At 47.8% G+C, this 26,548-nt stretch overlaps 1 protein-coding gene across 3 annotated transcripts in view; it reads right to left on the reverse strand.

Moving 5' to 3' along the window:
* Positions 1–22,479, reverse strand: part of VAT1L (vesicle amine transport 1 like) — a 173,901-nt gene extending 151,422 nt beyond the window's left edge. For 2 of the 3 annotated variants that reach the window (XM_055413082.2, XM_055413081.2), the window contains exon 1: positions 22,121–22,478. In XM_055413082.2, coding sequence (XP_055269057.2) covers positions 22,121–22,353 — 233 coding nt within the window. In that variant the 5' untranslated portion in view covers positions 22,354–22,478. Of the gene's footprint in view, positions 1–22,120 lie in introns of all 3 variants that reach the window. The other variant, XM_055413083.2, reaches the window with a different exon arrangement.
* Positions 22,480–26,548: the final 4,069 nt, after the last annotated feature.

The following is a 26,548-nucleotide window of genomic DNA, read 5'->3' on the forward strand; positions in this document are numbered from 1 at the left end:
ATTGCTGATAAAAATTTTGGATTGGCTATCACATTCCTGGTTACTAAGGGTATTTGTGAAGACTACAACAAGATGTCATGGAGGAAATTCAAGATATAGAACCAGGTGATGTGTTTCAAGTTTCTTCAAATCATAAACTCCATGATTCTCTGAAACGTCTCCAAGATACTGGTGTGGCCAAAAAGTTCTTCCAGGTTTTTCCAGAGTGAACTTCTTGGCCAACCCAATACTTTGAATTCACATTTAACAAGATCTGTGTAGGTTAGTGAGCCCCACTCTTTGTGAGCAAAGGCAGTCAGCCCCCCTCCCCCTACAGCAGAAGTTGCTGACCACGTGGGTGCAGTTTGAGCAAGTATCAGGTACAGTAATTTTCTGGATGCATATCATGACCATCATAGCTCCCCTCTCCCGCACTATATATATATATATCCCCCAACCCGGCCCACAAATCCCCAAATGTGCACACTCTGGTCCTAGCTCTGAGAGTGTGTTTTACCCAGGCACACATTCTCGTGTGTGATCAGCACTGAGAAAAATTGCTCTAAGTAGCCTCAAATCAGCTGTTCCCACAAAGAAGACTTTTTAAGAAAAGATGGGTCCTTTCTATGATGGGTTCTCATGTAGGGCTTTGTGATGGTTGGAGGGGCCCCCAAGAAACTAGTAGATCTCTAGAAACTCCCATTCTAATTCCTCCGATGATAGGGATGGGGAGAAAAGGAATTATTTGCGGCTAAGTCATTGTAGTAGATAATATTTATGGGGTGCGTACTATGTATCAGGCATGGTGTTAAATGTCTGTTAAGTGTGATGCTTACTTTTTACAGCAACCATAACAAGGCTGAGAGATACACTTTGCCCACATTTTATAGAGAACAAAACAGAGGCACATCAAGGTTTATAAAGCCAAGAGGTGAAGGCAAGTGATGTCACCAGAGGCTACTGCCGTTTGCTTTCCTTTTGAGAGACCATCACTGTTTTTCCAGTTACAGAGAGGGGACTTCTCAATTCACATGTCACACTGGGCACTTACTCTACCCTGAGCAGGCACTTAGTACTGGGTGTCTACAGTTCATGGGGGCTCAGCTTCTCATGGGGGGACAGAGTCGTGACAGCTGGTCACAGCACAGTGGGGTGAGTGGTTCAACGGAAGTGTGGCTAGAGAGCTCCTGGCCACCAGGAGATGGACTCCAGACGAGATAACTGTGGAGTCAAAATCAGGGCCCTCAACAAGGTTTTCTCAAGCAACTCTTAGCTTCGGTGACACCCTCCATGAAAGCGACGGCTTCCCGATAGCTCAGTCAGTAAAGAATCTGCCTGCAATGCAGGAGACCCCGGTTCGATTCCTGGGTCGGGAAGATCCGCTGGAGAAGGGATAGGCTAGCCACTCCAGTATTCTGGCCTGGAGAATTCCACGGTCTGTATAGAGTTGGATGCAGGATCACAAAGAGTCAGATACGACTGAGCAACTTCCACAAGAAAGTGAAAGTCACTCAGTCGTGTCTGGTTCTTTGTGACACCACGGACTGTATAGTCCATGGGATTCTCCAGGCCAGAATACTGGAGAGTGTAGCCTTTCTCTTCTCCAGGGGATCTTCCTGACCCAGGAATCGAACCGGGGTCTCCTGCATTGCAGGCGGATTCTTTACCAGCTGAACTATTAGGGAAGTTCTATAGTCAAAGCTAAACTTAAACCCTTAGCTATTGCTTTCTGGCTTCTCAAGGGGGCTGCTTCATCTCCCTGAACCTTAGTTTTCTCATCTCAAAAGTGCGTTGGTATCAGCCTCACGCTGTCGGTGTTGGTGTGGCTCGCATATGATGGGACACGGTGGAGCAGGGCGCCTCACATAGCATAAGCGCTCTGCGAGTGCGAGCTGCTGTCCTTGTCATCAGCACCGCAAACACCACCACCATCAGCAGCATACAGAGAAGGCGTCATCAGTCAGGCTCCCTGGGGAGCAGATTCTGAGACTCAGCTTTGCATGCAGGAGGGTTGACAGGAGGTACCCCGGGGAACAACACCTCCTTGGGGCTGAGGGAAGCCGCACCGAGTGGATGGAGAGGTTGAAACACTGACGTGGTAGGAAAAAAGGACACAATTTATCCGCAGAAAGTTCTAGAGCTAGGATGGGACCTCAAGTCATGATGAATCCAGGCAGGGGACTGGACCTTTTAACCTCGTGTCAACTGCTCATTGGATGAGAGCTGTCCCCGGGAGGAGCTCTGCTCTCAGGCAAGGGTACTTCCTCAGCAGGAGGAGTTGCACTCAGCTGCGAGCCCCCAGCAGCCAGCACTCGCTGTAGCTGGGAAAGGAGCTCTTCAGTCCTAAAAGGGGGTCCTGGGTGGTGTACCCCAGCATCCACCATAAGAGGGGTGTTGTGGTCTCTTTTGCAGGGTTTTATTCCTCTGCTGGCCCAGAGCAGCAGGCACTGATGGTGAGAATTTACAGAGGTGTCCTTTGCATGGTGGTTTCTGAGAAGGAAAGGTCTAGGGTTCTTATGACCAATGCTGGGAAGGAAGAAGAGGATGATATCTTTAAACTGGGATCTGAAGGATGAGAGGCAAAGAGGCAAGGGAAAAGGAGGACTTGAAGAGATCAAAGCGTCAAGGACACGACAAACTAAGAAAAGAAGGGAAAGGGAAAGGCGGACGAACTATCAAAGCACACGCAGGAGCTGATCTTAAACGTTCTCACTATAGAATAGAAACAGTGACTTTCTGATAGCATGGAGGTGGCTCTTGGGATAGTGGTAATCATTTTGCAATTTACAGCTGTATCAAATCAACACTTTAAAGTTATACAATGTTATACATCAGTCGTATCTCAGTGATGCTGGGGGAAAGGAAAAAAAGTCTTTTACAGGGTTTAATAGATAATTTTCATCTATGAAAAATATACATGCAGGGTTACTAAACTGCTTGGGGGAAATCCATGAAAAATAGTGGCTTGGGGCTTTCTCTGTGTCTACGGGAAGGCAGGGATCACAGGATACTGGTTGAGGCCCAGACACCCAAGGAAACACAGTCAGATGCCAGGCGGGGAGCCTGGAATTCCCTCTGCTTGGTGAACTCACTGCCCAGAAGCCATCGCAGCCTGGCCCGGAGGCTCCCAACGTGCGGCTTTGCGCTGAGCCACAGCAGCCCTGAAGCTGTGCCCTTTCTTTTTCTTTTTTTTAACATTTTTAATTTTTATTTATTTGGTGGTTACCTCAAACTGCTTTGCCCTTCATTCAGCTCTCTTCTGGCTGCTGTGATGTTCATCAAAGCACTGAATTCTGAACCCAAGGTGGTAGGGCCAAAGAAACACAGGTTTGAGTCATTCCCTCATTTCCCCAGAATTGAAAATTTTGGTTTTGTTTCTTAATCACAGCTGATAGCAAAAAAATATCTAGGACCATAATCACTGATCTCAGAAACTCTTGCTCCCAATTCTTCTTCTCCCCCCCTCTCTATTTTTTTGGCTTTGTTTAAGCAAAAAGGCTATCTGAGGAGGCCTTACAAATAGCTGTGAAAAGAAGAGAAGTGAAAAGCAAAAGAGAAAAGAAAAGATATACCCATTTGAATGTAAAGTTCCAAAGAATAGCAAGGAGAGATAAGAAAGCCTTCCTCAGCAATCAATGCAAAGAAATAGAGGAAAACAATAGAATGGGAAAGACTGGAGATCTCTTCAAGAAAATTAGAGATACCAAGGGAACATTTCATGCAAAGATGGACTCAATAAAGGACAGAAATGGTATGGACCTAATAGAAGCAGAAGATATTAAGAAAAGGTGGCAAGAATACACAGAAGAACTGTACAAAAAAACATCTTCATGACCCAGATAATCACGATGGTGTGATCAGTCACCTAGAGCCAGACATCCTAGAGTGTGAAGTCAAGTGGGCCTTAGAAAGCATCACTACGAACAAAGCTAGTGGAGGTGATGGAATTCCAGTTGAACTATTTCAAATCCTGAAAGATAATGCTGTGAAAGTGCTGCACTCAATATGTCAGCAAATTTGGCAAACTCAGCAGTGGCCACAGGACTGGAAAAGGTCAGTTTTTATTCCAATCCCAAAGAAAGGCAATGCCAAAATTGTTTAAACTACCGCACAATTGCACTCATCTCATAACGCTAGTAAAGTAATGCTCAAAATTCTCCAGGCTTCAGCAATACGTGAACCGTGAACTTCCAGATGTTCAAGCTGGTTTTAGAAAAGGCATAGGAACCAGAGATCAAATAGCCAAATCTGCTGGATCATGGAGAAAGCAAGAGAGTTCCAGAAAAACATCTATTTCTGCTCTACTGACTATGCCAAAGCCTTTGACTGTATGGATCACAATAAACTGTGGAAAATTCTGAAAGAGATGGGAATCCCAGACCACCTGACCTGCCTCTTGAGAAACCTGTATGCAGGTCAGGAAGCAACAGTTAGAACTGGACATGGAACAACAGACTGGTTCCAAATAGGAAAAGGAGTACGTAAAGGCTGTATATTGTCACCCTGGCTATTTAACTTAAATGCAGAGTACATCATGAGAAATGCTGGGTTGGAAGAAGCACAAGCTGGAATCAAGATTGCCAGGAGAAATATCAATAACCTTAGATATGCCACCCTTATGGCAGAAAGTGAAGAAGAACTAAAGAGCCTCTTGATGAAAGTGAAAGAGGAGAGTGAAAAAGTTGGCTTAAAGCTCAACATTCAGAAAACAAAGATCATGGCATCTGGTCCCATCACTTCATGTGAAATAGATGGGGAAACAGTGGAAACAGTCTCTGACTTTATTTTTCTGGGCTCCAAAATCACTGCAGATGGTGATTGCAGCCATGAAATTAAAAGACACTTACTCCTTGGAAGGAAAGTTATGACCAACCTAGGCAGCATAGTAAAAAGCAGAGACATTACTTTGCTAACAAAGGTCCGTCTAGTCAAGGCTATGGTTTTTCCAGTAGTCATGTATGGATGTGAGAGTTGGACCATAAAGAAAGCTGATTGCCAAAGAATTGATGCTTTTGAATTGTGGTGTTGGAGAAGACTCTTGAGAGTCCCTTGGACTACAAGGAGATCCAACCAGTCCATCCTAAAGGAGATCAGTCCTGGGTGTTCATTTGAAGGGCTGATGTTGAAGCTGAAACTCCAATCAATACTTTGGCCACCTCGTGTGAAGAGCTGACTCATTGGAAAAGACCCTGATGCTGGGAGGGATTGGGGGTAGGAGCAGAAGGGGACGACAGAGGATGAGATGGTTGTATGGCATCACTGACTCAATGGACATGAGTTTGAGTGAACTCTGGGAGTTGGTGATGGACAGGGAGGCCTGGCATGCTGTGATTCATGGGGTCGCAAAAAGTTGGACACAACTGAGCGACTGAACTGAATTGAAGCACCCATTTTATGATCTCAAGACTATGAAAACAGATTGATACAAATCTGCTATGGAAGGAAAAACTCCTGTCTAAAGCAAGGAGAACTTTCACTCACATCTCAAATGGCACCTTTTACTGGAGAACAGACAGAATTGTCCTGGGTGGACCTCAGGAGAGAGAAACCACCTGAGCTCCATCTGGGGTTGGAAAGAGTGTGTTAGGACAGATGCAGATAACAATCTAGTGGTTATCAGTGGGGAGAGGAAGGGGAAGGGCAAGAAAGGGGTAGAGATTGAAGAGGTAAAAACTACCATGTGTAAACAAATGGGCTTCCCAGGTGGTGCTAGTGGTAAAGAACCCATCTTCCAATGAAGGAGACATAAGAGACATGAGTTCAATCCCTGGATTAGGAAGGTTCTCTGGAGGACGGCATGGCAACCCACTCCAATATTCTTGCCTGGAGAATCCCTACGGACAGAGGTGCCTGTCAGGATATGGTCCACACGGTCGCAAAGAGTTGGAAATGACTGAAGTAACTTAGCACACACAGCACGTAAAATAAATGAGCTACAAGTACATATTGTACAACACATGGAATACAGCCAATAGTTTACAGTAACTATAAACAGAGTGTTCTTTTAAAAGCTGTGAACCACTACGCTATATACCTGAAACTTACATAATACTGTACATCAACTGTACCTAAATAAAAAAGGAATGCAGAAATAAAAAATTATAGAAAAGAGGGAGTAACTTCCTAACAAATAGTTTTGCTTCTGCTAAGATCTTCATCAGTTAGCATGCAGACTACTCTTCAAATCCTTCAACCAAGAATAAACAACTAAAATATAACATTTGAATTGACTAAATAATTTCAAGTGATATGTAAGCAAAAGAGACAGAAGGGAAATTTTCAACTAAAAAAAAATTCAATTCCACCATATTTTCTAAACAGACTGTCATCTCTGATGCTAAAACATAGCATGGGATAGTGTTAAGAATCCAAATTCTAAAATGAACTTCCTGGTTTAAAAATGAACCTCCTCTACTTAAAAACAGCAATGCAGCAAAACCCACAGAACCAGAAAACTTTTCAGTTATGACTCCACCGTTTTCCTTCTGTCCACATAGAAAATAAATATAAAGAAGATTTTTTTAAGTGTTTACGGACGCTCAGGCTGCCTTCTTCCCATCCCTGGCCGTGGCTCCTGACAGCGGTCTCCTCCATGGCTGGGTCCACGTATTCCTGCCTATCTTGTTTAACCATTATTTTTAGATGTGAGACCCAAAGTTCTTGGACACATCTGACGTGTTTTGTGATGGACAACTTATTAAGTGAACGGTGCTGTTTTTGTCCAGCCCAGATGCCTGTATTTCTAACACAGGGATGGATGGTGTGGGTGACACAGCTTGAGCTATAGTTATACGGGTCTGTTATTCTTCAGAGACAGGAAACGTGTCCCCATCACAGGTCCACATTAGTATTCAAAACACATGTCGGTTTAATATTTCAAACACAGAACAAAATGGCCAAGGAGATACACTGAGAATCTAAATGTCAACAGCCATTCTCAACAGAAACAGAAAAGCATGGCATGAATGTGTCCACGAAATATTCTCCCTGATGCCAAGATGGACTCCTTGATTTCTGGATCTGGAGGAATTTATTTACTATCAGCCTGTCCTGGGAACACAGCAGGTGTTTATTCCCAAGGAGATTCCCAAAAAGGTTAACATTTCTGAGGTCTGGGTGAGATGTTGATGGAGTCACTGACTTCAAACAGGTGCCAGGCTGTGACTGGTTGTGCAGAGCATTCAAACGAATTTGATTTAAATTCAACAGACCTTTCACGATCTGGGGCTTGGCTCAGGACTAATGTGAGAACAGTGACAATGACACCTCTGCTTCCCAAGAGTTCGGAGATCAACAAAATAAGTGACTTCACAGTATGACACTTCCCCAGCAGGCCGTGGGACACAGGTCACAGCTAGCACAGGGCGGGCAGTCGTAATTCACCACGCAGCAGTCACTCAGGCGTGGCTGCGCCCTCTGCTCCCATTCTCCCGAGCTCTCCAGCATCATCCCACCTCTCCTTCCCACCTCTCCACGGAAGGGAGACGGTGTCACCAGGCAGTGCAAAGTGCTTCCTGCCTGACCTCTCACTGGAGCCCCAGAGGGGAGGAGGGCTCCCCCAGAGAAACACTCCATTTTTGCCACGACACGACGGTTATCTCCTGTCGTTGATGCTGATAAAAGCTTTGCTCCATAAAACAGTTACGTCAGAAGGAAGACAAGGAGGATGCAGACTAGAGCAACCCAGCCCCACAGGACATTCTACAAGGAAGAAACACTCCGTGTGTGTTCTGTTCAATGTGGCAGCCACTGGCCATGTGTGATTGCCGAATGCTTGGAATGTGGATATGTGGATGAGGAGCTGGATTTTTAACTTTAATTAATCAGCATTTAAGTTTAATTAACCTTTATTAGAGACATGCAAATCGAAAGCACCATGAGGTGCCACCTCGTGCCTGTCAGAATGGCCACCATTAAAGAGTGACAAGCACTGGAGAGGGCGCCGAGAAAGGGAAACCTCTTATGTGTTGCTGGGAACGTAAACTGGTGCAGCCACTATGGAAAACGGTCTGGAAGTTCCTTACAAACCTAAAAACAGAACTACCATATGATCCAGCAATCCTACTCCTGGGCACGTAAATGGAAAAGATGAAAACTCTAACTTAAGACGATGCATGTACCATAGTGTTCATTGCGATTCAGAATAGCAAAGCTATGGAAGCAGTGTAAATGTCCGCCGGCAGGTGAATGGACAGAGAAGATGCAGTACACATACACAACGGACTGTCACTCAGCCATAGAAAAGGATGGAATAATGGCATTTGCAGCAACACGATGGGCTCAGAGATTCTCATACCAAGTGCAGTGAGTCAGAAAAAGACCAATACATATGAGATCACTTATATGGGGACTCTAAAATATGACACAAATAAACTTATTAACGAGACAGAAGTAGATTCACAGACAGAAAGCAAACTTGTGGGTACCAAGGGGAAGGGGGCGAGGGAGGGACAGGTCGGGAGTTTGGAATTAGCTGATGCAAACTACTGTTTACGAAATAGATAAATGACACGATCCTACTCTAGAGCAAAGGGAACTGTATTCAATATCCTGTAATAAACCAAAACGGAAGGATTTCTCTGGTAGTTCAGTAGCTAAGAATCTGCCTGCCAATGCAGGGAACGTGGGTTCAATCTCTGGCCTGGGAAGACTCCATGTGCTCCAGGGCAGCTAAGCCTGTGTGCCATAACTCCTGAGCCTGTGCTCTGGAGCCCGGGAACTGCAGCTACTGAGCCCACGTGTGACAACTACCAAAGCCCGTGTACCTAGAGCCCGTGGTGTGCAGCAAGAGAAGCCTCCGCAGTGAGAAGCCTGAGCTCCACAAGCAGAGAGGGGCCCCCCTCGCTGCAACTAGAGGAAGTCTGTACATAGCAGCGAAGACCCAGTGCAGCCAAAAATAAAACAAAATCTAAAACCATAATGGAAAAAATATGAAAAGAACATATATATATGCAAAACTGAATTGTGTTGCTGTGTATCAGAAACTAATAACATTGTAAATCAACTAAACTTCAGTTAAAAATTTAATTAGCTTAAGAAGGATACAGTAGCAACATCACTACTCCGCTGTCTTCCCGGTGGACTATGCACAATTCAAAGGGGGAGTTTCCCTTAAAATCCATCTTTTGATGTTCACTGCTTAGCCCAGGGCACATTCTAGCCTTGCCAACAAGGATTCCTCCACTGAAGGTGTTAAAGTAGGAAAATACCGAGGCGTGATTCAAGCTCTTTCCTTCCTCCTGCTAAAGGGAGTTACTGGTTGGCAGCCTTGTCAGTAGTCAGGGGAAAACTGAGAAGATCAAAGACCTGCTTGACTGATGTGCTTTGGGAAGAGCAAATATTTATCCTGGAAGATAAGAGATGTGAAAGGTGAGCAGAGACAGGCAAAAGACAAGAGGGAGCGAGGGCGGGCTGAGAGCCTGGGCGAGTGTAAGGAGCGCGGGGAGGGAGTCTGGAGGGAGAGGAGGCTGGGGGGCGTCTAAACGGGAAGAGAAATCCTCGAGATGTTTCCTCTGCAGCACGAATAGTTCCAGCTTTGGCATTTTCTAAAGGACTCAATAGAATTTGACAGCGTTTCTCAATTATACTGAAAAATTGGGTTTCTATTCAAGAGTGAATCATCCCAGCTAAATCTGGGCTACAAAAGGGAAAACAGAATAGGAACAGGAATGAAAAATATTAAAAGAGCCAAAGGAAGAGTGTCCTGTAAGCGCCATAGGCTGAGGGCAGAGACGGTGACTCCAAGCAGGTGAGAGGGTGCAAATTTGCCTCTGCTATTTATTTCCTGGGAAGGAGCAGTCCCAGGGCATGGACCGTCTCCTCTGTGATCAGAAAGAGCGGTTCTCCAGGATCTGAAAGCAGATAAACCTGAACAGAATGTTTTGGGAAGGGGGCACGTTTTAGCTATGTTACACATCCCGGGCTCTGGCTGCAGAAACACTGAGTCACAGCTTATTACAAGGTCCCCAGTCAGAACAATGTTAGTCAGTTTAGCTGGAGGATAAAGAGAATCCAATTATGAAATCATGGAGACCAGTCATAGGAACAGTGGATTTAATAGCTCCCCATTAGCTGATTGAACTAGGGATAGCATAGATAAATGAAAAGCAATTCTTTCTGAACTTGGGGATTTTTTTTAAGTCTGTTACTTGATGGATAGTCTGTTTTAAGAAGGAGATGTGTCTGCATCGGGAGGGTGGGGAGAGGGCTTTGCAGTTTGCAAGCTTCATCAGAGCTTACTATAGAATTTAGACTGTTTGAGCCACTGGGGTTGTCCCACTATGTATCTATTGGCATGAAGAGCAGATAAGCCTGGCAAAGAAGAGAAACACTCATGCTAAGGGAAATGCGAGTTGGAGAATAGGAGCCTAGATGAAGAAGCCTATGGCAATGCAAGTGGGAAGCTTGACTCTTGGCTTTGGTACAACTCAGATTGCCCTTCAACTTCAAGGGCTCGTAACAAGTGGGTATAAAGTGAGTGAAGAAAACCCTGGCTCAAATCCCAGCTCTTTGTCTCATGAGTTTTGTCACCTTTAGCAAGTTCTTTATTTCCCTGATCCTTTCCATTCATCAGAAAATGTTTGGTATCATGCTAAGTGCACGTGTGTGCTAAGTCTCTTCAGTTGTGTTAGACTATTTGCGACCCCATGGACTTTAGCCCACCAGGCTCCTCCGTCCACGGTATTCTCCAGGCAAGAATACTGGAGTGGGTTGCCATGCTCTCCTCCAGGGGAGCTTCCTGACCCGGGGATTGAACCGGCATCTCTTGTGTCTCCTGCATTGGCAGGAGGGTTCTTCACCACTAGCACCACCTGGGAAATTTCTATAAAACCCTTAACATGGTGCTGTGAGAAATCACTCAGCAAAGGTCATTATGATAATAACGATGATAATTCACGACAAGAGTGCCATTATTATTAGCTCCAAACAGCAGAAACATTGATAAGGAGGGTGGCACATGCTGCTTTAGAACCTGTATTGGGTAGAAAGGGGGCCGCATTCTTAGCAGGAGGCCAGGCTCCACCCGGGATGGAGAAGAAACGGGAAACACACTGGGTGGCTTCAGTGTACCAGGAGGAGCAGAACAGAGCAACGGGAGATGGTTACAATCAAAGGGAACCAGAACTGTGTTCTGGGAGTCCAGGCCACAGCAACTAAGATACCCTGGCAACTGTGTGGGAGGCACTGAAGTTGGGGGTCCTGATCCCTACTAAGGAAGGTCAGAACAGAGTCGAGGGCATACCACTTGTTCTAAAAGGTTATTTCCCCCCAATAGTTTGAAGCATGTATTCATTTATTTTCCAGTGGTACTGAGCTATATTTGACACACTGTATTCATTTAAGGTGTACAGCATAATGATTTGATGTGTGCGTATCTTACACAAGGATTGTCACAACACTATTTACTTTAGTGAAACGTTTGAACAGCCAGGCTGGTGGAGCCTGGGTCCCCAGATGTGCAAGCATCGCAGGAACACCTGAGTTAGTGCTCTTGGAGTAACCAGCGCCAGAAGCAGCACACTGGGCTCTCTCCAAGAGTCCCGGCCTGCAGCCCCCAGTGGAGCCAGATGACAGTAAGGAGGAAACCACAAAGCATCTTGAGAAGTTAGAGACCCACATCTCCCAGCCTCGGGAGAGTGGTTATTAGAGGGCTCAAAAAGCAATCTTCCGGTTTCAAGAGAACAGACTGTGTCAAGGAGAAGTAAAACTCCCCCAAAACATAGCTCCTTTGGTATTCCTTCAAATCCCCATTCAAAACCTGCATGCTGGAGGGAGGTGGACTCAGAGAAAGCTAAGATGACAGAGGAGAGCGCAAAGGAACACGGGCTCGGACAGGCCACTGTGTGTATTAGGAAAGTCAAATTTACAAGTGACACAGCCACTTCTGCCGAAATGTACACCCAACACTCTGGGTAATATATTCACTCACTCCCCCAAACACTGATTGCGTGCCTACTGTTACAGAAGCACCAGGCATGGTGTTCATCAGTTAGAGGAGAATAGAGAATGCTTCTGGAATGTCCAAGATGACCAGAGATTTAAAAGACAATGGGCCTCAAAGCTGAAAACATTATATAGGTTATTTAATATGATTCAATGACTCGGTGCTGAGGGACATCAAGTCTGAAGAGAGGGCATGGAGCTGCCTTCCCCAGTCCCCCCTCTGATTCTCCACTTTTTCTGGACAAAGAAGCATCTCCCATCTGCCATGATGGCTACCATTTTGATCAGTCCAGTGTGGTTCTTACCTACCTGCGTCATCTGATAACTGCCCTCCATCCCATTTAGAGTACCTACCCCACATTCACCGCGCGCGCGCACACACACACACACACACACACACATGCCTGCACACACACACACGCGCGCGCACGCACGCACACACACACACACACATGCCTGCACACACACACACGCACGCGCGCACGCACACACACACACACACACACATGCACGCGCACGCTTCATGAGTGTCTGGCCGGGCTGTTGATCACAGTGCTCCGTTCTTTTAGGTCAGAACAGGAGGGCGTGAGACACCAGTGTGACCAAACATTACGCCTTACTCCCTTGGGCCAGACAGAGAGACACAGAGGCTGGTATGTGATTTATAAGGGGCCAATTAGATCCCTTCCCTGACGTATGAAAAGTGGGAGAAGAAAGTTCTCTTTGCATCGGGGCTTGCTACACTCTCGGGAGGCAGCTGGGGCGAAAGGCCACCATCTTTCCAGGTCTCGGTCAGGCAGCTGACTGCAGTAACCCACGAGGAGAGAGAAGACGAGAGAGGAAAGGGGAAGGAAAGGGGACCGCCTAGGAGTCCAGGGACTAGTTCACCAAGGTGGTCGGCATGGCTGAAAGGAAGGACAGAGAGGTCGGGGCAGAAGCAACTGGTCCTCCTGAAAGTCCCCAAGCTTGGCCCAGCCCCTGGAGCGCAGTCGGAGCACCGTACATTTTGGTCCCACTCACACTCTTGTTCCCTCGGGAATGCATCTGGATGTTGGTGTTTATGTCATGCCATGGTGGCACAGCCTGTCCAGGCTACTATGTTTTTTTTAATCTGACGGCGTTTGGTCTCATTTGGGGAGGGGGATCTCCTAGTTATGGCATGTGGATTTCAAGTTACTTTGCGATCTAGTTCTCTGACCAGGGATCAAACCCAAGTCGCCTGCATTGGAAACTCAGAGTCTTGGCCACCTGGACCTCCAGGGAAGTCCCCCAGCTACTTTTGATTTCAGGGTCTTATACCCTTTAGGGGAGACATGTGGAGTCTGAATAGGGACTCCATTCAGAAAACTTTATGACTTAAGAAGGGACTTTCTAATGTCCTATTGTTTTTCATCTCCTTCCCACCATTAATATATATTAAATATATACTATGCAAAAAGGACTTCATTCATTCAACAGATATGAAATGTGCCAACATCATTGCTAAATACTTTAGACACGATCTAAAATTACCCCCATAAGGACTATAATTATACCCATATTACAACTTAGCAAACTGAGGTTTCAAAAGAGGAAGTTATTTTCCCAAGGGTGATAGAGGTTGCTAAAAAACGATCCAATTCAAGGACTTGACCACATCTGTTTCACTTCAAACATTAACCCTTTTATAACCCCAAAGCATCCTGCCTGCCATCCAGTTTGGATGTTTAGTCAGTGCCAGCCCCCCAAAATGAATCATTATCAGTCTTTTCACAGAAGAGAATTATCCTACAAGGGACTCTGTAGGAGGGGAGAAGTCAGGATTAAGAGGACTCAGTGCTTTAATTTGTAGAGAAAGCAGTGGCTCACATGTTTCTGCCCCCTGGACAGTGTTGGGGAAGGGGCTAAGGCTGAGGGGTCAAAGAGCTGGAGAACCGAATTCCCCCCGCAGGCTCTCATCTAGAAAAATATCACGTTCAAAGATGAAACAGCTCCTTTCACTGGAGAATCTATTTTGTCTCTTGGGCCTTCAAACATTAAACATTAAATTTACTCATTTTAATACAGTGGCCGCAACTGATGTTCTGTGTGAGATCACATACAGAGGAATCAAACTAACTTGAGATTACGTGCCTGCTGCCCTTTCCGAGGAAGAGCCTCTTCTTGTTTCTAATTAAACTTTTTCTTCTACGACAAATGCCAAGATGCCAAGAAAGACCTGTATGAAGAATAAGAAGTGGCAGGAACTTGGGGTCACGAGGGCGTTCTTCCCCATGCCGGGGTGAGCTTGTTATTGGTATGAATGTCAGTGATCTGCCCAAAGGTCATGGGATTTCAGTTCCACTGGATGGGTGCAAACCAGACTCCAGAGGTTGGGCCGTTTTGCACACCCAGCTATCAGAGAAATCTGTGCTGTCACCCATGGCTGGGTGTGCACAGAGTTGGTGTCAGGGTAGCATACATTCATCCTAGTCCATTTCCGACCCTGGGCATAAGACTTGAAAGCCAGCACCCTACTCCAGCTGTGCATGTTGTTGGATGGGAGATGATCAGCACAGGGCACCGGAGGATGGGGGTCAAGTCCAGTGACAGAGGAAGGAGAATAACTGACTCACTAAGTGCAAGGAGCAGTGAGGACAGTCAGAGACCCTCAGCCAGTCTTCCCGGCAACACCACAGAGCGGGTGCTGCTCTTGCCAAGGGGAGGCTGTGGGCGAGGCGCCAGCGCTGTCTGCTCCCCGTCACCTGGCCACAGCGAGGCAGGGTTAGTCTGAACTCAGATCTGCTGTAGGTTCTCACTCTTCCCATTGCATCTGAGTCCCTGTTTCCTTACCTAGAAAGTAAGGACGGCAGCCTCAGGGGTGAGGCTCAGATGGGAAATGACAAGGATGATAGGCTTTGTTGCTGCAAAGATGCCCCCGGTGAGGGGAGGGTGAGCTTGAGTCCTCACTCCCGTTGCCCACCGCGAGCTGCTCGCCTTTGGCTTCTGTCTAATGAAGATCAGGCTGCTGTTTATGGGAACCTGCTCTATGTCAGACGTCTGATAAGATGGTCTACATCTCCTCTTTCTATGAAATAGAAGAAACTCCGATCCTGGGCTTCCTTTCTTCCTCAAAGTGCTGGGGAGACAGGAAGTCCATTCCGTTATCGGATCAGAGCAGACATTGTCACCATCACCAGCCCTCCCCGGGGAGGACACAGTTAACAGAAAAATGCAAACTCGGACAAGAAAGACCCCTGAAGCAGCGCCTCCACCTTCTCATCCCCAAACGGGGCTCAGTGTGACTCTGGAGAGTCATCCTTTCCCGTCAAATCTTGATGACCCATCCAACACAGAGCACTTTATTCCAGTCTCTGTGCCAGAGTGGCTCCCAGCTCGGGTACTGGGACCCTCCAAACAATTTCTCGGTTTTACAAACATCTGCATCACTTAACCTCATATGGTCCATTTATTTATTTCAATAAACAGAGAAGAGCATTGTTGTTCAGCCGCTCAGTCATGTCCGACTCTTTATGACCCCATTGACTGCAGCACGCCAGGTTTCCCTGTCCTCCACTATCTCCCGGAGCTTACTCAGACTCATTCCATTCAGTGGGTGACGCCATCCAACCATCTCAACCTCTGTCGTCCCCTCCCTCTCCTGCCTTCAATCTTTCCCAGCATCAGGGTCTTTTGCAATGAGCTGGCTCTTTACAACTTAACCTCATACACTCCACTTGTTTATTCGAATAGACACAGGGAAGAGCATATTGGCCATATTTCACTGGATTGACCTTGCAGGCTGTGTTGTTTGGCATACCCTGCACTCAAGTTGCTGGTGGAGCCATAGCCCAGTGGAGGAAATGAGGCCGAGGAAGGAACTTAAATGTCTTGAGTGGTGATCATGTTTAATCAGCACAGGTATTCTGGGTCAACCATAGTAATATGATTCTAAGTGGATCCCAAAAGCATTCCAGACCCCAGAAATGGCGAGAAAGTGGATGTGGCTCAGAACCGCGATGGCCGCTTTGGGAGGCAAGATGACAGAATGCAACTTGAAACATATATATATATATTTTTTTTTTTTAATTATTTTTGGCCCACTGGGTCTTTGTGGCTGCACAAGGGCTTTCTCCAGCTGTGGCTCCCGGGCTTCTCATTGCAGTGACTTCTCCTGTTGCAGAGCACAGGCTCTAGTAGGTTCACCCCTGGGGTGCCTGGGCCTAGTTGCTCCGCCGCATGTAGGGTCTTCCCAGAGCAGAGACTCACTGGTGTTCCCTGCATCGCAACATGGAGTCTCAACCGCTGGGCCACCAGGGAAGCCCCTCACGCGGTTCTGAGTGTGACCAGCTTTGCGTCGAGTCAGCCCCGTGCGCCATGGCTGTCTCTGTATTTCCAACGCCGGTCTTGGCGTCTGGCTGCCTCCCTGAGCCTCTTGGTCTTTCATTGCCTCTGTCTGTTCTCTCTCTACTCTGTGCCCCTCAGATCATAGAGTCCAGAACAAGGCAGACTTGGATTTTTATGCGGCTTGTCCACCTAAAAATTTGCAATCTTAACATATCTCGGAATGCCAGTTCCCCCATCTTTAAAATGGAGACTGTTTAACACTGATATTGCTGATGCTGTTGAGTGGCCATTAGGATAAAACGAAGCAAAGTATACAGCAGGCAACTCAGTGGCTGCCTCATCACCAGTGGCCAACGGATGGGTTCCCAGCCCATCTCCAGTGCACCTGACCTTCATGATGTATCAGGATCCCACCAATCTCCTGGCTTTCCTCTAGCGTGGCCCGCCCTCGGCCCATTTTCAGATCAGCCAATGGAGCCATGACTGGCTGCAACTATTTTTCATCCAGTTGGTCTCCTTCCAGCAGTTTCACGTGGCCTCTTGCTGTAAATCAGTCTGGGAAAATAAATGTCCCCAGTCCATTAGTGCTTTTCCACCACAAGCCAATCTGGGCCGCAAAACAGACAGGCTTGTTAGTGGCCACTTAAGTAGGTTCCTGCAGCCCAGTCTGGGGACCCTCAGCCTCAAATCCTCCCAGCTCCTGTCCAAGAGAAGTGCCACTGTGGCAAGACCCCTGGCAGCAGAGGCGTAGACAGGACCCTGAGCAATTGCCGGGGACTGGGGGACGAGAGACCACAAACCCTGGTCTGTCTAGAACAGTCCCAGTTTGTCCCCGCTGTCCCAGAGTAGTTATTAACAGTGTCCCTTTCATTCTCCAAAGAGTGCTGGTATGATAACCCATAAGGGGAACCTGTGGAAGCCAAGAAAGCAGTTTGAACAATGCCGCCTAGCATGTGCTGGCCTCTTGCTCTGTGTCAGGCATCGCCACAAAGGACCCGATGCACTGCGTCGCATTGAAGCCCCCTCACAACACTCCCCAGTTTGTTATTGTTCGGTTGTTACGTCGAGTCTGACTCTTTGCAACCCCATGGACTGCGGCACACCGGCTCCTCTGTCCTTCGCTACCTCCCAAGTGTGCTCAAACTCATGCTCATCGAGTCAGGGACGCTATCTAACCGTCTCATCCTTTGCCGTCCTCCTCTCTTTTTGCCTTCAGTCTTTCCCAGCATCGGGGTTTTTGCCAATGAGTCGGCTCTTCGCATCAGGTGGCCGAAGTACTGAGCTTCAGTACCAGTCCTTCCAATGAAGTCCTTCAGGATTGATCTCCTTGAGGAATGATTGGCTTGGCTCTGAAGGGCGGTGCTATTATTATTTCCGTTCTATAGACCAGGAAGCCCACATTTAGAGCGGTAAGCAGCGGGGTCAAGGTCAGCCAGTGTAGAGGACAATGTTCGCGCCTCACCCAGATCTCTGTCACCAGGCAGCGCACCTGCCCCTCAGCTGCTGGGAGAGTTGGCTTTCGGAGCTCAGAGCGGCCCTGTTCCTCCTTCCATGAGTTACAGAGGCTCCATACCCCCATTCAGGAAGCAGCCCAGAGCCCATCACCGACCGATGACAGGGTGGGGGCCCAGAAGTCTCTGCCAACTGCTACAAGGTCAGATTGACTCTGTGGTACAACTCGCGCTCTAGAACTCCTGGAGGAATCCAGCTGAGACCCAACGCCTGCTTCACTCCTTCCCCTGCCCCGTCCTGCTCCCCTTCTCCTGAAAGGACACCCCCCCCCACCATCAACCTCTTCAAACAGCATTCCTGTCTCAGGCGGTGCCTCCAGGGGACCAGTCCTAGGATAGTCGGTTAGCAGGGGGCTGAGCTAGGCTCACATCTAAGAAGGTCTCTCTCTTCATCACTAAGTAGATGTGATGCAACATTGCCTGTATTATGACACACGTGATTAAAATGATGGCCTCCAACTCATCAAGTTGCCAGCAGACATATCACACAGGCATCAGTGTGGCAACAATCTCAACAACTACTGTTTGTTGTTGCTGCTCAATTGCTGAGTCGTGTCGGTCTCTTCGTGACCCCATGGACTGCAGCACGCCAGGATTCCCTGCCCTTCACTATCTCCCGGAGCACGCCCAAACTCACGTCCATTGAGTCAGTGATGCTATCTAACCATCTTATCCTCTGTCGCTCCCTTTCTCCCCTTGCCCTCAATACTTCCCAGCATCAGGATCTTTACCGATGAGTTGGCTCAATGCATCAAGTGGCCAAAGGATTGGCGCTTCAGATTCAGCATCAGTCCTTCCAATGAATATTCAGTGTTGATTTCCTTTAGGATTGACTGATTTGATCTCCTCGGTGTCCAAGGGACTCTCAAGAGTCTTCTCCAACACCACAGTTCTTGCTGCTAACCTTGAGCCCATCTCTTTCTTGCATCTGAACCTCTGAACACTATAGTGTTCATCTTATTAACTCCATTTTGCAGTCGAGGCAGGAAAAGCTCAGAGAAGTTAAGAGAGATGCTCACCAAGGTTACACAGATCTATCTTTCTCCAAAGGACACACGCTTTTTCCACTTGGCCGCTCAAATCACTTGCTGTGCAAATTGTTCACTGAATGGCTGATGAAATGGGTCCCCTATAAATGATGATGTTCTGGTAACAATTCAGATGGAAGACTGGGCTACTCTTCCCACCCTGTGCAGCCCGCAGTGGTTCTTTCTGAGCTGTGTTTAACCATCAAGCCTTCACTTTAGGGAGGAAGCCAGATTACTCTGGGGACAGCCAGAGAATGTTTCCTTAAGCCAGACATAAACAGATTAAAAGTGCTTCCCAGGTGGCAATAAAGAACCTGCCTGCCAATGCAGGAGACATAAGAGGTGCAGGTTCCATCCCTGGGTCAGGAAGGCCCTCTGGAGAAGGGTGTGGCAACCCATTCTAGTATTCTTGCCTGGAGAATCCTATGGACAGAGAAGTCTGGCGGGGTACAGTCCATGGGGTTGCAAAGAGTCAGACACAACTGAAGTGACTGAGCACTGGTGCAAACAGATCAAAGCCACATTCCCTGAAGAAAGGGAAGAAAACAAGGTTATGTGTCAAAGGTTTCAAGACGTAAACTTCATCTCTCCTGGCTTTTCAACAGAGGGAGACAAAATAAGAGGAAAAGAGCAGAGATTTAAGGAGAAATAAACTAGGATTCAAATCCTAGCTTCATACCTGTGTGATGTTTTTACCAAATTACTCAACATCTCCAAGCCTCAGTTTGCTTTACCATAATACCCACTGTGTTAGACCACAGATGAGAGAGGGAAATGAGATAAAATATGTATCTCCCCCTGCCTTCTCTCTTCCATTTCCACAAAATTTATATGGTAATCAACTTGGACACTCATTCCAGGTCTGAATGATACTAGTTCAGATGGATTATGCTTTATTTTCCAGCAAAAAGCATATCTTATTTGATGATAAAAGGTTTCCATTAAAAATAGAGAACCGAGAGAGAATGGGTAAGAGGTGAACCTTCATCCAAGAGGCCATCAGCTGATTCATAAAACTACAGAATGAGTCATCCTGGCTCCCAAGGCTAATCTTACAATCAATGGGCATCTCCGGCCAGCCAATCCTAGCCCAGTGGAGAAAGGAGGGCCCAGCGGGCAATCCTCACAAACCTATTCCAATCCCTCCCTGCAAAACCGATTAACTCTGCTTCCAGCTTGGGTGAAATGAAAATCAACCTGGGCCCTTTGCAGTGCTGTTTTCCCTCCCCCGCATCCAGCATCATCTCCCACCCCTCATGGCTTGTTGGCTTTCTGAACAACTGGGGCGGGGGAATCTGCGGTGATTCTACTCAGTGTGTGTGTGTGTGTCTCTCTGTGTGTGTCTGTGTGCGTGTGTGTGTGTGCGGCTCCAACGAAAAACAGGCTTCTGTGTCTGGCTTTGAAAATCAATCTCCCAGCCTTCATCCTGACATTTATTATTTCCAAACCCTTCAGGTCCTCTTGGCATTTATGCAGTAAGCAAAAGGCTGGAGAACCCAGGTCTATTTGTCCTGCAGATGACGATCTTTTAACAAAAAAGTAGCTTCAACATTTTTACTCTCTGTATATACACCCTGACAAAGAGTCCTAGAACCCAGTCCTCAATTTGAATGGAGGGTCATAAATCACACACACACACACGTAATATTTTTGGTTGGTGGTTGAGGAAGGAGAATGAATCAATATACAGGTTTAATTTTACTAGGTAGACATACTTCCATCAGCAAGTGAAGAAAAAGAATGACTCAACAATCTCCCTCCAGGCACCTTTCCCCCCATCCTTCCATCCAGCAGTAACTGAGTCATTCAGCAATAGCATATTCAAGATACACTGGGTGCCAAGCTCTGTGCTGGGCAGTGGGAATTTATCAGTGAGCATGTATCAGAGGCACGCTCTGCCCTCTGGATCAGCCAGCTTGGTTCAGCAAGAGTTAACAAAAGAGAACTGTATAGGATCCCCCCGTTGGCCAAAGCTGCCTCTGCCACCCTGAATTCCCCTGGGAGAGGCCCCTGTGTCTAGAGTCAAACGTGCCCAGCCCCATATGTGAGAAGTGAGCCAGAGACCCGTGCCTGCCTCTCTCCAGCCACCTTCCAGTCTGAAGAATGAAACCCGCACCTGCTCTCAAAGTGGCAAAGTGGAGGGGAAGCTCCTCTGCACTCTTCCTGCCTCTAGACTTTTCCCAGATGCTGAGTTTGGGGGTCTAACCAGTGAGCTGGCTGCTGCTTTTAGGGAGCTGGGTTTGTTGGGGGCTTTAAAGAATTGTGATGGGAAGGGATGGGCCCATCTCAGGGTGTTAACAGCAAGTTCCCCAGGAAAGCTTTCCACGCTGCAGCATACAACTCACAGCGCTGGTCCAGTGAGCCCTCCGGGGTGAGCCCTGTCCCTGGAACTCCAGGGACGTGACCATACAGGGATAACACTCCAGGAGGAATCCCAGCCCGGTGAGGGTCTGACGTTCCCCAGGGAGGGGTGGGGACAGGAAGGGTACTAAGGAGGAGTTTGAAGATGCAGCTGTTTTGTTTGCTTGCGCTTTTCCCCTTCAGAGAAACACAGAAGACACTGGTGGGCAAGAGGGGGATTAAGTAGCAGTGCTGGCCTTACCTCTCACTAGGCTTAAATGCTGGGTACCTAAAATGCTCCCTTCCCAGTTCCTTTCCCAGTGTGAGACCACAAGGAGGGAGTGTACAGCGGTGAGGAAGAAGGACGCATTTCCCCAGCCCTGCTCTCCCACCCCAGCCCCAAAGGGACAACTGCCTAGAGGTTGAAAATGATGCTGTATCAAATCCTGGCCATGCCGCTTAGCAGCAGCCGGCTGATCTTGGGCAAACCACTCTTTGAGCCCTGGCTGCCACGCCTGTGACAGGGGACAACGATGATGCTCTGGGTCCCAGGAACTGTTAAATAAGATTGCACACATAAAACTCTTTAAGAACCGACGCAGTGAGCCGACTGTTACGATTTTCTAACCATGTTACCATCAAACCTTCCTCTCCTGGCCTCTGAGCTGTCCTACTCCACGGAGAGCTCCCGTGGCGCGATCTTCCAGACCCTGAGCACTGGGCGCCACCGGCCACCCTTCCCCTCCCCGGAGCTCACCGTCTCCTCTGGTCACCCCCAGATCTGGCTTGGGGAGAGCGAGGGCTTGCCTGCCAGCCTCCTCCCCAGCATCGGCGGGCCAAGGGGCGGCGGGGGAGGCTCGGAGAGCCGGTGAGGGCGCGCGGGGGGCCGCCCAGGGAGGGTCTTCCCCTCGGGCAGCGTGCCCGCCAAGGCTCTGCCAGCCGCTCCCCCGGAGCTCTGAGCGCGCAGAGAGAGACAGAGAGAGAAAGAAAGCGAGAAAGGCGCGGATACTGGACCAGGCTTTGACGCGGATCTTGAGCTCGCCGTCCTGCGGCTCGGGCATGGCCTTCCTGGTGACCCGCAGCTTGTTGAGCCCCCCGAAGCCGGCCAGCACCACGGCGCGCATCTCCTGGGCGTCCCCGAGGCGGTGAGAGCCGCCGCCGCCGCCGCCCTCGGCCGGCTCCTTGCCTGCCTCTTTTTCGATCATCTGCTCCGTCTCCTCCGCCTTCTCCACGCCTTCCTTGGCCATGGCGCGCGGGGGCGCGGGGCGCACGGGCTGCGGCGGCTGCGGCGCTGGGGGGCTCGGAGACCCTCGCTCGCGGGTTCCTCCTGTTGAATGCGGGATGCTCGGCGGCGCAATGGCTGCAGCCTCTGCGAGCCGCGCCGCGGTCCACGGCCTCCGCCGTAATCCTCCCAAGAGATGCGCGCCCCGCCTCGCTGCCCTCCCCTCAGTCCTGCCCGAGCAAAGCCTCAGCTCCCGCTTCTCAGCCAGTTTCATACCAAGCTCTTGATCGTAGAACCCAGAGCGCAGATCTGCCAAAAAACCTCGTGAATGAAACACACAGAGAGAGGACGCCTTGTCCTCCGCCGTGGACGCAATACTTCATTATATACGGCGCGGGCTGGGCGCCTTGAAATGGACAGAGATGAACGTCTGGGGCTGGAGAACGCCTCCCCGCCCCAAGGTGGCCTCCTCTCCCACCGACGTGCCGGGGGACTGACGGAAAACGGGCTGTTTCCCAAGCCACCTGTCCGGGTTATAAGGACCCAGAGGTTCGGGAAACTGGAAACTGGAAATCCCACTGGCTGCCCTGAGGAGTCCAGATCCAGGTCTTTGCACTTGGGACCTCCAGCGATGCTCCTTAACCGGGATCGCGAGGAGCATCTCATGACTGCTAACTCTCATCACCCGGCCCGTTTGGGGCCGTTGAAGAGGCTCCAAAATAGAGTTCAGTACCAGAAAGGGGTTCTGTTCTTGATCTGACTCAACAGAAGATCAGATCACTGTACATACACACACACACACACACCTGCAACGCAGAAGTGAACACACACACAGACAGAACAGTACCTGGCTTCTTGTCTTCTGTTAGCGAGCCCTTTTGAAAAGAACTCATAGAAGCACTTATATTTCTTTTTTAAGGAAAAAAGATGGGGTATTCCCTTGCAGCAGTTTAAAGAAAGATGCAGTTGAGGAGTGATAGGTGTATATTCTAGTTATGAGCCAAAAAACCTGGGTCTTTGAAGAAGACCTCAGGGAGCAGGGGGCTTGAGCCAGACCTTGAAGGTGAACCAGATTCCTCAGATAGGTGATCTCAAGCACCTTCAAACACATAGCAAGGTGGCAGGTGAAAGGACTATTGGGAAGACACTGGTTTGTTCTGTGTGAGCTGATCATTGGCTGTGTTTGACAGTCACTGGAGACTAGGCTTGAAAGTTTGGTTGGAACCAGCTTTTGAGCATTTTTACATATTGTGTTATAAAAGTTAAGACATAATCATGGAGGCAGTGGGCACCACTGGAGTCTTACAAAAAGGGGGGTGCATGGCATCACCAGGTTGCATTTCGGGATAACAAGTTTGGAGGTGAAGGGGCGATGGTTTGGACGATAGAGTTACTGGAAGCATGGAGATCTGTTAGAGACTAGAGTGCAGACAAAAATCAATCAGTTGACCAGTCAGTCAGTAAACAAGAGCCTCAGCAGAGGCAGTGACTGTAGGGTGGAGAGAGGGGATTCGGAGGAGGCTCAGCAGACAAGACTTGGCTCGTGGAGTGAACATTTGGTTGTAAACCAAACTGCCCAGATCATTAAGTCTGAACCTTTTAAGTCTGTTGACATTAGGCTGGATTCTATCCTGAAGCAAGATTTGGACTGCCAGTGCTTTATTTGGGAGGTGTTCCCAGGAAGCTCCCGTCAGGAAGTCAGGAAGTGAGTAGGGAAGCAATCGAAGCCAACACAAGGAGCGTGACCACAGGGACATGGGGGGCCCAGGCCCAGAGACAAGTGTGGGACACGCTCAGCGCCGTCTCATCCAAGGAGTAAGGACATGGGTGCTTTAAACTAAGCTTTCTGCTGATCCGCTAAGGGCTGTCCTGGAAGTGTTAACTCCCCGGTGCTTTCAGCCTGTCTGTGCTGAGATGCTCCAGGCGGGATGGTCTCCATAGGAAACCATTATCGTAGACAGGGAATGGTGTCAGGGGCTATGGGACTGGCAACAATAACATCTTCAAGGTGTGGTCTTGATTTGCAGGTATCTACTCTTCTAGACCCTTTACGTATCTTTTGTAATTTAATTATCAGACTAAACTTTATTAGGTAAGCATCATTGTTCCCACTTTACAGAAGAGAAAAGTGAGTCTTAACATGGTGAATTATCCTACTCAAAGGAACACAGTGACTGTGGTGGGATACATAACCAGCTCCAAATGGATGCTCTTAGCTTCTCAGCATGCGTGCTTATTTGGATGGACCAAATGAGTTCTTCCCCTGATGGATAATACTCCATGGCATTTTATGACGGGGGAGCCTGGTAGGCTTCCGTCTATGAGGTCACACAGAGTCGGACACGATTGAAGTGACTTAGCAGCAGCAGCCCCTTTGTTGGCCTCCTAATATTTCTGTCCCATTAGGACCCCTTGCCTTGATTCTGACGGCTTTCCTTTAAGAACAGAAAGTTAATCTACTTCGCACTCAGCCCACAGCATGTTTAAGAGAAGTGTTTGCCTTATAGTATGTTAAAAGGAATATAATTACTCCCTCCAAGGGAATCTTATGGCTGTTTATAAACACCAGATTATAATTGGTTTGCAGCTGATTGTCACAACTGAGAGGAAACACAGCACAGTCTGCTGCTGTTGGAGGAATACCTTCTTCTGAGTCCTGTGCTTAACCTGGATGGTTAAATATTCTCAAATCTTCTCCTCTGGTGGAAAGTGGCAAAAGCCATGCGGCAAGCCATCTGTCCAAATAAACGCAATAAATCTGTTTCCAATTTATAAAATTGATTCCCTGGGCTTTGGCTTTAGAACTTCAATTGCGAAATACCTTACTTTGTAGCGCAATGTCACCACAGCGGCCACTGCTGGTTAAATACAGTATTACAACCCAGCTCTATTAACTTGTATATGAGGTAGGAACAGGTGTGTGTACCATGGGAGCCGTGTGCTGCTGCTGCTACGTCACTTCAGTCGCGTAGCGGGCCTAAATAGGAACCCCTCACAACATAAGCCATCTTAGGGCAGTGCCAGACAAAAGTGAGATCTTTGGGCAATAATAGACGGGAAAAAAGTCTTAGTACGATTTCCAAATGGTTTTCTAAGTAGCTTGAAAAGGCTCAGTAACTTTCCAGAGAGATCCGTTACCTGGGGTGAATAGTCAATGTCTTCAACTGTATCCTTTAATAAGATTTCTTCTATTATATTTTCCTCAATACAATTAGAGTCGTTTATTATAATATATTGTTTAATCTAAAAAATAATCCTGTGCCATAGGTACAGTGTGTATATGTGTGTGTGCCCAGTTGCTCAGTCATATCTGACTCTTTGTGGCCCCATAGGCTGTAGCCTGCCAGACTCCTCTGTCCATGGAATTTTCCAGGCAAGAATACTGGAGTGGGTTCCAGTATTCCCTACTTCAGGGGATCTTCTCGACCCACAGACATAGGTACTATTACCCTCATTTTACCCAGGAAAAAATGTAATACAAACTGAGTAACTTTCCCAAAGTCACCTACTTAGTCTGGCAGAGCTGGGATTTGAAATGGCAGGCATTTGACTCTAAAGTGTGGATGCTTAACCACCATGCATAATATTTATGGTTTTATAAGCTGTTACGGGTTTCAAAAATGCCATAGAATAGATTGAGGAAGGAGACAAATTTAGAAGGTCAGTAATGAAGAACAGTTAATGGTTGATGGCCATTGAAAGATCTTAGTAATATCCAAGAGCTCATATTAAAGGATGTATGCTATAATTTCTTATAGTTTGTACTGATGTAATTTAAAAGTCAATGAAGCATGATTGCCATAAGTACAGCATTATCTTCAGAGAAGTACTGAATAAGTGTGCAGCCCATCCTTAAAGAGGTGGAACAAACTTTCTATTCATATCTCATAGAACTAGTCATAGAGGGTTAACGCTAGACATGTCAGAGGGAAAAAGTGAACTGATATTCTCCATCACTTTTTGAGTGCTTACCTTGTACTATTACTAAGTACTGGAGATAGAATGGGGAATAAGGCAAACATATTCTCAATACTGGGATTCCCAGGTGGCGCTAGTGGTAAAGAATGCGCCTGCAGTGCAGGAGACTCAGGAGAGCCAGGTTTGATCCCTGGGTTGAGAAGATCCCCTGGAGGAGGAAATGGCAACCCACTCCAGTATTCTTGCCTGGAGAATTCCGTGGACAGAGAAGCCTGGCGGGCTCCAGTCCATATGGTCGTAAA

This window comes from Moschus berezovskii, chromosome 22, assembly GCF_049115385.1.
Source record: "Moschus berezovskii isolate FMDL1 chromosome 22, NW_MosBer_1.0, whole genome shotgun sequence".
NCBI lineage: Eukaryota > Metazoa > Chordata > Mammalia > Artiodactyla > Moschidae > Moschus > Moschus berezovskii.